Here is a 10,304-nt window from a genome sequence, read left to right on the forward strand (position 1 = left end):
CACACACACACACACACACACACACAACAACCGCACTATATATATAATAACATACTAGCACACACACACACACACACACACACACACACACACACACACACACACACACACTAACTAACTAACTACACGAATCACACTGTGGGATTCGGTGGCCTATTCGACTATGTGGCACTGGCGCACGGAGTTAGGTGCGTGCATCGAATTTTGATGGTCATATTGCTACACAATGAGTAGAATATGTTTCTTGAACTGGGCACACCACACAATGGGTATAAACTGGGATATTCGCAACTGACACCTACACTCATCAGGCACGCGATCAGCATTGGAATCGACGGAATTCGAATAAACCCCAACTCTGCACATGCTGTCCGTTGCTCGTTTGTATAAGTGTCAATAAAAAACACCGGCTAGCACCTAAAATTTCGATACTTTGTTCGGGCGTAAGTTTTAAAGATTCAGATATGTGTGAGGGCGCTTCCGACGTGACAAGTGTAAGGTATGTTTCAAAAAAAAAATTTCATATACCCGGCTACGGTCACACTGCGAAGTATTTGTGCGTAGCTCTATTAAACATACGACGTGATATGTTCTGTGCTGCAACTGGTGGGTGTGCTACCGGCGAGCTCCTTAATTCTAGTTCGATAACTGAACTGTTGTTGTCTATCTACGTTGTATGCCTACAACAAACTTGAAGATTAATAAAGGGCTACGCTTGCACCACTTTATGGGGGCAAATGTATACAAGCAATACGACGATCGAAATCGCTAGAATCAAAGTACGTCCTTCATATGAGGCGATATTTAGATTAAAGCGCACTGAGAACTATAGCGTACCAGACATACAATCCTACAAGAAAATACTGGTACATGCTTCGTAAGTTTGAATTGTACAGATTTAGGATCAAATCGAGAGCAGTTCGTGATATTATAACAACTTGCAGTACAGAGCACGACATTCTGGAAGTTTCCCAGGGGTTTGTGCGAAACCCAATTGCCCCGTCTCCACGCGGGAGCTGTGCTTCCCAGAAAATGAAACAGACTCCCCAAGGATCGAGTGCCATTTCAAGTAACATCATGTTGAGAACAAGAGTGGCGAAAATTCGACATATTCTAGAAAAATCAAATGGTTAATGCGCGATTATTAGTCGGTTGTGATGCTCAGACACCACCAATATTTTATATACACTAATTATTGCGCGAGTAGATCCCACTTATAAACATTATAACTCCCTGTATACCCAGTTTCTCATACCAGCGGCGTTCCGATATAAAAAGTCTCTCATGCGAATTGAAAGAACGGAAATTCAATGGAGCCCGAGTTGAACTAATTACTCGCAGGTACAGAAAAAGATTACGGACGTTCTGATCAGTCTAAAAAATCTGCAGATTATTAGCCGCGACGATTCTGTCGCATCCCGAAGATAAAACACTTTTAGCTTCGTCTAGTAACGCGCTCTCAGCAAACCGAACCGTCGTTCGCCCTATGCAACTGCGTACACTCAGTATACATGTTGTAGTCAGCCGGCCAGCATCCTCACTTTGCTCTTAGAGTCATCTCGTGCAATCCTGCGCCTGCTGGTACCATAGGGTAGACATGCTCGTCTTTCTCAATGATACAGTCCAGCACAACAGGGCCTTCGTGGTCAATAAACTCCTGAAGAACCTGGGATGAAATGATAAACACCGGATAGAGGCTCGCAATTGAATAATCTTACTTTCGAACATGCGCTCGCCCTTGTACGGAAACAGAGATTGTATGCGACATTAAAAGTATAATCTTTCAATTTACAAAAAAAACTACCCAAGGCGTGAATAATACAGAACATCTACTATATACATACCTCCTGAACATTCATCGACGAATCTAGGGTCATCCCCCTTACTCCTGACGCCTCCGCAAGTTTGGCAAAGTTGGGGTTGAACATTTTGGTTCCCGAATACCTCTCGTCGTAAAACAGGTCTTGCCACTGCTTCACCATCCCTTGAAAGTTGTTGTTGAGAAGCAAAACCTTGACCCCAATTCCATACTCGGCCGCAGTCATCTTGAAATAAGAAAACAAAAACGGCAATCAGACGACATGGAACACTTTTATCACCTCAAGTTCTAAGAGTATATTCTATGATTCTGGACAAAGTCCTCAACAATTCATAGACTCTACCTATCCAACAATGGATCCGCTTTGTTTAACATACCAATTCCATGCTCGTCATTGAGAAACTTGCATCGCCATCGATGTCAATGACGATGTTATTTGGCAGAGCAGTCTTGGCGCCAATAGCCGCTGGTAGACCGAAGCCCATGGTTCCTAGGCCTCCACTGGTGATGAAGGTCCTGGGATATCTCCATCTGTTTACAAACGTGTACAACGAACACGGGATATGATAAGTCCAAACTCGCAGAACATAACGGGATAACTAGGCGAATAAAATTCGAATGTGTGCCACGTTGACAATGCATTTGAACTTGGCGCACCACTAATCTGAAATTGAAACAAACACATCGCATTGAATATTCGAATCCATACTGCTATATAGATATGAGCATCAAATACACTTGAACAATCGAATAGCACAGCCCCTAGTATGTAAAATGAACGCCCACGAGTGTCGTAAAATAATAAACTCACGGCTATTTCGTTACGAACATCTCGGCTACAAAATAACACGTACCGAATGTATTGCGCAGCCCACATTTGATGTTGACCCACACCAGTGGTAAAGTATGTAGGATTGTCAATCTTCTGAACAATTGTATTCAGCTCATCAATAACTTTCTGGGGCCTCAGAGCACCAGAAGGACCGGGAGTCTTGCTATAGTTGAAGGGGAAATCTTTCTTCCACCTATGCGTGTGGGAGATAGTTTAAACCAGCCGTTTCAGGAAGATGAAACAGACAATCATGAAAGGGAATGCGAAGAGTTGAAAACGACAACATATTGGGTCGGATCTAGACAAATGTAGTGAAAGATAGATCAGCCTTCCGCCACACGAGCTGCAGAATATCGCAACTATACAAAACTGGCTATGCGCTCACGTACGCACAAACGTATTAGAAATAGAACATACTGGGCTATCTTAGCGAACCATGGCGCACGCTCCGACCTCTTAATCATGGGCAACAACTTCTTCAGGTTCACCTTCACATCTCCCATAACCACCTCTGTGCAGTTCAACACCTTGTTCACGTTCTTCCTTGAAATCTCAAAGTGGATGATACCACCCTTACCGTCACGCTCGGCCTTGAACGCGGCGGGGGCAAACTTCTGCAGATTTCCGGTGACACGGTCATCGAAACGGGCGCCGAGTGCGATGATGCAGTCACTGTCTTGGATAGTGTAGTTGGCGTACGCAGATCCGTGCATACCCTGCACAGCGTCAAAGTAGGCATGTGTATCGTCAGACAAGCAACAGATTTCATAAGAGAAGACAAATGGTTACAATTAGAATCCTGGTAGTCAGTCAGTCACCAAAGCTGATGCGAATGGAGACAGGCGGGTGTAGAGTGTGTTTACGATTCTCGGCTTTCGAATCAAATAATAGGCACAAAGTGCTAAGGCGCACAAGAAAAAAAAGAAGAAGTGATTTTGAGCACAGAAACAGCGTTGGGAAGTCAACCCGTCCAGAGAGTAGATCTGAATTCATTCATTACAGTCCACCGTGGGCAACTGGGGCACATGAATCAACCCCCGGGCAAAAATAGCCGACGTCAAATGACATTTGAACAGATAAACTTACAAGCATATGGACAGACTTAGAGTCAAGCTCATCGAAGCCACCCATGCCTTGCAGCGTGGTGGTCACGGGAATGTTTCCTAGCTCAGCCAGCATGGCAAGCTCCTTGCTGGCATCGGAGGATATTATACCTTGTCCAGCGTAGATTAGAGGCCTCTCAGCGTTATTAATCTGCGATTAAAGTATGTGAAAGTGAGCATTCGAGAATACATTTGCATCGACACAACAGGACGAGTGTGCGCGACAATGCACTCGCAAATATACATACGCACATAGCGGCCACCCATAAGATCCATGACGCTTACGCATTTGGGGTCGAAGCACATGGGGCAAAATATCTTGTAGAGCACCAGGCAAAGCCCACACTGTCACATGCAGCATTCATTCATCCGTGAAGATGTCGGGAAACAAACTCCGCAACAAGTTATTAACCAGCTTGGGCAAATATGCAGGGATACACGCCAATTGTATCATAATAATACAGACGGCTATATTTGTAACTCACTCACCATTTTGGCGACGTTTTCCCATTTATCAGCAGTCATTGCGAATCCAGCTTCGGGACGTTGAAAGGCACGGAAGGGCAGCTCGTGTCGAGGGAAGGGTTGGGCCTTGCACACACCGGCCGTAACCTACAGGTCAATTAACAAGGATTCGACGGGGATTAGTCAGACAACTTCCGTACAACAGATACGACAATATATTGAAAGTCAGAACTTGGAAACGGCGGTTGCATAGGTCTTGCACATAGTTAACAACCTGCCGTCGTATAGGAGCACAACGGGAAAGGTCAGACCTTTTTGCACAGATGCGGTCACACGTATCGACAATTCTTTTCGAAAGCGAGAAATTGAACACGTTCGGATGTTGCTTCTAAAGATCTCAACAGCATATCTACAGCACCTGCGATCACGGCACACAACTACACTACGAAAGCAAGCAACAGCGATCTGTAATGCGACCGGCAAACTATTGGCCAGGGACATACAAACACTAGAGATTTAGGAAATCAGAAATGGTCGTTGAATGTATACGCGCACCATACTTACGTCCTTGGGCAAATCAACCAGCACAGGTCCTGGCCTGCCACTCATAGCAATTTCAAAGGCCTCGTCAATGCGGCGGGGCAGGTCACGAATATCCTTCACCAGCACATTCCACTTGGTACAGCTTCGCGTGATGCCCAGAGTATCTGCCTCTTGGAACGCATCACTGCCCATGAGGTGAGTTGGCACCTGAGATAAATCAAGTCCGGAACGATGATCAGGGTGTAAGTACGGCAAACAAGCTCTTCAATGCGTATGATAGAACGCACCTAAGAACAATACGACCATGATTTGACAACGCCAAATAACTTGAAACTGAAAGTCACTATACGGTGGAGTGCTGTACATAGTTGCAAGTTCCGATAACACAATACACGTGAATGCATCGGGAGTGACACGTGAGCACAGGCGCTCTGGCGATTGCATATCCAGGCAATTTCAGTTAATTGATGTTATGCAAAACGCGTCCCGGTTCACGACATAGCCCCTCTGTGTACGGCCCTTTGACAATGTGCGATTGATTTTTGTGTGTGTGAAACTCGATAGCATACCTGTCCACTGAAGACGACAAGTGGAACACCGTCCATGAGTGCGTCTTGTAGTGGAGTCACTGTGTTTGTGGCTCCTGGCCCGGAGGTTACGAGGACCACGCCTGGCTTACCACTGTGTTAATATAGTAAGATTCGGGCTGTCAGTGTGAGTTCTGGCGTAGATTTACAACCACAAATGGTAGCCTGCGCAGAGAATACCTCGAGAAAGCTGGCAATTCGCAAAAGATCGATGAAACCCGCTGTGTTTTGTACGTTATGCATGTCAGAATTCTTATTCACAAGATCGATGCTAGACAAACAATTGATAATACTAACTCAAAATATACGACGCATGCTTCAAGCAGGGACCACTATCTGTATTCCCACGAGACTCCACGATTGAAGATTGGTATTTGGCGTACACAAGTTCGAGATACAAAGACGGAGAAGGCACGCCCTATATCTACCACATGTTTGATCTGCGAGAAGTCACCGAACTATCAAATCATGCCAGCCGCACATGCAGCATACAACTATTCGTGAACACTATCAGAGCAGAAGGCACGCTTGCTGAGACGTGTCAGACAAATATCCGATGTATTTCAGGCGTGAAGAACAGTACAATTTCAACTCAACATGTATAGATTGACAACTGGATAACAACAACATGCACGTACGTCACACGAGCATAACCCTCGGCCATATGACCGCCGCCTTGTTCGTGACGGGGGAGGTAGAATTTGAAGTGTGGACTCGCATGGATGGCGTCGAACACTGGCAAGATCGCACCGCCTGATTGTTTAAACAGTGGAGGGGTGTGAGTATCCAAAAGTAATAGATCATGGAGACAGCAGTATTGACAACAATGCATAACACAGATGTACGGTAATTTCCGATGATAATTCAGTGCTGGGATCGAGAGTAAAGGAAAATACAGAACCGGTATAATTCTGAAATCAGGATAAACAAAACAGAAATACGACAGGAAAGAATGAGCTGACTCATTGCTATTTCCAACCCTTCTTTACAGGGCCTTTACCTCAATAACAATAAGCGACATTTCAACACTCGTAAGTCGAACGGATGATGGAACACATGACTGTGTGCCGAGACCAGATGATTTGGACTGAATATGGCGGCATTCGCCAAATAGCCATGTGGAAAACTTGGCTGAAGGATAAGCAAACGGAGCCACGAAACTCCATATGATATGAAGTGTTCAATCTGGCAGAAGATCCACTCGAAGAACAAAAACATTCGGGGAAGCTTGCGGGTATGATCATACCTGGGTAGCCAAAAACTGTGTCTACTTTGTGCTCCAGCATCATTTCATGGAAAATCTGACCACCGGTCATACCGACGAAACGACTGTAATCCCGGGAGATCACCGGCGTGTGTCGTGGAGGCACATCTGCTTTGTGATCCCTAACAAAAGCGCGTAGAAGTCATATATTTAGCTCAGTTAAGAATGCTCTACGACCATAGTTCTATGAACTGCCGTCATCCTTATACACGAAAAAAACAAACACATGCGGCTGCTACTGATGTTAGTCTGTGCAATATCTACGCATTCGTGGCTTGGCTTTCGACATGCAGAGTGCGTGACTTGACATTCACAATCGTGTAAATACCAGAAGCAAACATGGAAGACAAAGGAACTGAAATAATCATATATAATGATCATGCGACTGCAAAGAAACATATACACGAGTGATCCGACAGACAAAGACTATCGTCTTATGATATAACTGCAGGCAGGGGCTATCTCCGGTTCTGTGAATCAGAACGCGCACACTCAGGGAAGCACACACCACCAGATATAAAAAAGCACGTTGGGTAGATTTAGTTGACCACAACCCTAAATGCAAAGAAGACATCTATTGACTCATCATATCACACTATTAAGTACACGGAATTATTTGATACCGAACACAGCGAGAACACACTTGTCCACACACATACACAAAGTACACTGACGACAACGAAGGATACAATTAAAATATCTGACAACATACTCGAACCACTTATTGGTAACGGCAGCGGAAGACCCGAGGCGGCTTTGAACCAACGGTGCGAGAATAGCTGGCTGCTTCACCGCTCTATTCAAGGCTGAACGGCCCAAGGCAACAAGAGACATGTTTCAAAGCAGTATTTAGATGACAATTCAGTGAACACGTTTCTATGACGTTTAGGACACTCGTGTATCGTCTCTTATACACGTATGCAACAGGTATGCCTACGGCAAGATAATTGTTCCGAAATAGACACCACGCACACGAACGAGTGGGTATAAATATACAAAAAGTGAACAAAAACACGAACGAAAGACCGGTTCCTACCGACACCACTGTCACACCACGCACAGGAATGCTACGATGATTCAATAGAGGTTGTCAGTCGCTTGCTGAAATCAGCCGACTGGTGAATTTGTCAGTTTGGCCTGTCGAAAAAAGGCACTGCGGAGGATTTGACATCATCCGCAGTCTCTTTTTTTGTGGGAATGCATTTTTTATTTATAGAAATAGGCTGAGTATATATAAACGGTGGGGTTGACTGATGGTTATTTTTAGTTAACGATATAAGAATAGTTCATTGGCTTCTTTTGATCAATAGTCAGGTGTCATGAGTACAAGCCTACAGCCCTATTGTCCTACACGGCTACATATATATTTTTCGGCTCAAAACCTTGCCATGTAGGGTTTCCATCTACTTTTATGATATTTCGAGAGAGGACGATTCCAGAGTCCTGTGAGCAATATTTCTCCACCGTGCGACTAAATAAATAAATAAATACAACCCACTCTATAGTCTATACGAAGAGTCTCCGGCTCTCCGCGAGAGTGGATTTTGTAGGTTCACATATCACAAAAATGTCCCAAAAAAGCTATTTTTCAAAAATAAAAATAAACGGCCCGCGACTCACCAGAGCCAGTGACCAGTGACCACATAAATATGTGTAAATAGTAAATACGGCCTACGCCTCTACGGGACTATGGGCCCCGTTCGGAGAAAAGAGGGGAATTGTGGGGATGGTCTGATGAGTCTCTGAGATTCTGAGGGGAAAGCACTGAAAAGATTCTGAGAGACTGTGAGAAGGCTTCCAGAATCTCTAGGAGGGGGATACCGCATATGTGTTAAAAAGGAGTAAATTTATGATACATCAGTATGTAATTAGCGAATAGTTGACATGTATATATCATCGTCTAGCTTCGATTCACCTGTTGAGAGAACTGTATATATAAGTACACACCTACCACATGCCTCAGCGGAGAGACTAGACTAAGCATAATAAGAAGACATTCAGTGGCTATTCACCGTTGTAAGCTCATTTTCTTAGGTGCACTATGGCGAGTGCCAAGAATGCAGACAGCTATAGACTCATCGTGATGGGCGATGGTGCTGTGGTATGTCACTGTACGCATGTGTGACTGCGTGATAAGTTTGAACACATATATATGTTAATGTGATTCTTAACGTGAATAACGTCAACTCGGCCTAAGTATGTTTAGTATCGCGCACGTCACCACTATGCTTATTCGTTTGCCGTGGAGTTCTTCTGTCGCCCTGGTGTCGTCGAGTATATATATGCGATTAAGAATGAAGTGAAGTAAAGATAGCCATCTATTTATCAGTTGTGTCTCTGTTTAATGTATATGTGATCAGTTTGAGTTGATATGCCTATGTTTTGTTTTGGTTGGATGTCTCTTGAAAAGTTTGTCACCTACGCATATATAGTTTTACTAGGTCGTACACAACGTAATTAAATATCTACTAACCAGCCGTCTGTGTACAAGTGCTCCTATTACGCCGGCGCCGATGTAGCGCAGGCCTCGTGCGGTTTACTTATCTACTTTACGTAGCATTTCGATTTTCACCGCTTATACTGAGTTTGCGAATAACGTGCGCAAGATGACAATCACCATCTGATATCAACTAATTTCATCTGACCTTGTATACAATGTGTATGTATCGCATTCCATATATGTAGGTAGTTAAATATTGCTAACCCGTATGTGCGCACCAACGCTTAAAAAGCGTTGTCGATTATCTATTGTTGAGCACGTATTCTTCTTGGTATCGTTCCATTTCGGTCCTGATTATGTTTTTTGAAGCTGCGAGGTTCCTCTTTCATTTGAGTGTTTGCAATCACCATAGTATACCGAAGCTAGACCGAAGACTGTTATATGTGCACAGAAGATCACATAGTTCATGCTGATATTTTATATTTTGCGTATTGTTCTTTCCGTTCAGGGAAAATCGTGCATGACCATCATGTTCACAAGGGGGCAATTTGTAGATGATTACGACCCCACAATCGAAGATGCCTATCGAAAGTCATGCTCGATTGATGAAGAAGCTGTATTACTTGACATCCTCGGTATGATATATAGTTTGAGGCACGCCTGACCTCAGCTTTTTGCTGTCGCCATACCTTACACTTATTGGATATCTCAGTGCGCGTTAGTCGTTCGCGATGACCTTTCTTTTGGATGTGAATGTTGCTATCGCAAGGTATAAGGTAAAATTTCCTATGGAAATAACCAACGAGATAGATGAGAATGATATGCATTCGTTTGGTTATACTGTCTGTTGTATATATCCGCCTTCTGTCTATGATTGTTCTGCCGATTCTACTCGTCTGTCGCAGCGAGGAACAAAATATAGAGTGCTAGGTGAGTTTCACTACAATGTATGAACTTACTTTAATATACCTACAATGTACAAACTACCCCTATTTGCGATCCCGCCAGATACGGCTGGTCAAGAAGAATATAGCTCGATGCGAGAACAATATATGCACAGTGGAGACGGATTTTTATGTGTCTACTCCATAACAGCTAAGGTAATTCCAGATTCTTAGTCTTTGTATGTTTATTACCATTCCAATAGGTATAATATACATAAGTACTATATATATATATATATATGTATATATGTACGCACACACACACACGCACACACACACACACACACACACACACACACACACACAC

The 10,304-nt window shown here is 43.8% G+C and overlaps 1 protein-coding gene and 1 pseudogene across 2 annotated transcripts; one reads left to right on the plus strand and one right to left on the minus strand.

Annotated features, from left to right (window-relative positions):
- Positions 1–1,141: 1,141 nt before the first annotated feature.
- On the minus strand, positions 1,142–7,663 carry SARC_09997 (acetolactate synthase, mitochondrial). Its single transcript, XM_014295970.1, has 12 exons — positions 7,326–7,663; positions 6,596–6,735; positions 5,988–6,102; positions 5,332–5,443; positions 4,784–4,969; positions 4,244–4,366; positions 3,738–3,905; positions 3,069–3,367; positions 2,674–2,844; positions 2,197–2,350; positions 1,845–2,045; positions 1,142–1,666 (listed from the first exon to the last, which is right to left on the minus strand). Exons 1-12 carry the CDS (start codon positions 7,445–7,447, stop codon positions 1,538–1,540), a joined length of 1,920 nt encoding a protein of 639 aa, XP_014151445.1. The 5' UTR covers positions 7,448–7,663; the 3' UTR covers positions 1,142–1,537.
- An 817-nt stretch (positions 7,664–8,480) lies between these two features.
- SARC_09998 (hypothetical protein) lies at positions 8,481–10,086 on the plus strand (annotated as a pseudogene; the record flags this gene model as incomplete). The annotated part of the gene is made up of 3 exons: positions 8,481–8,714; positions 9,562–9,688; positions 10,062–10,086.
- Between the last annotated feature and the right edge of the window lie 218 nt (positions 10,087–10,304).

This window comes from Sphaeroforma arctica (genome assembly GCF_001186125.1).
Source record: "Sphaeroforma arctica JP610 unplaced genomic scaffold supercont1.1105, whole genome shotgun sequence".
Classification (NCBI taxonomy): domain Eukaryota; class Ichthyosporea; order Ichthyophonida; genus Sphaeroforma; species Sphaeroforma arctica.

Coding starts and splice junctions, on each gene's coding strand:
- SARC_09997 (XM_014295970.1), bottom strand. CDS start 7,447: ATGTCTCTTGTTGCCTTGGGCCGTTCAGCCTTGAATAGAGCGGTGAAG. Junction 3,368..3,737: donor CTAAGTCTGTCCATATGCTT/GTAAGTTTATCT, acceptor GACGCTGTGCAG/GGTATGCACGGATCTGCGTA. Junction 2,351..2,673: donor TGGGCTGCGCAATACATTCG/GTACGTGTTATT, acceptor GTTTGTAAACAG/ATGGAGATATCCCAGGACCT.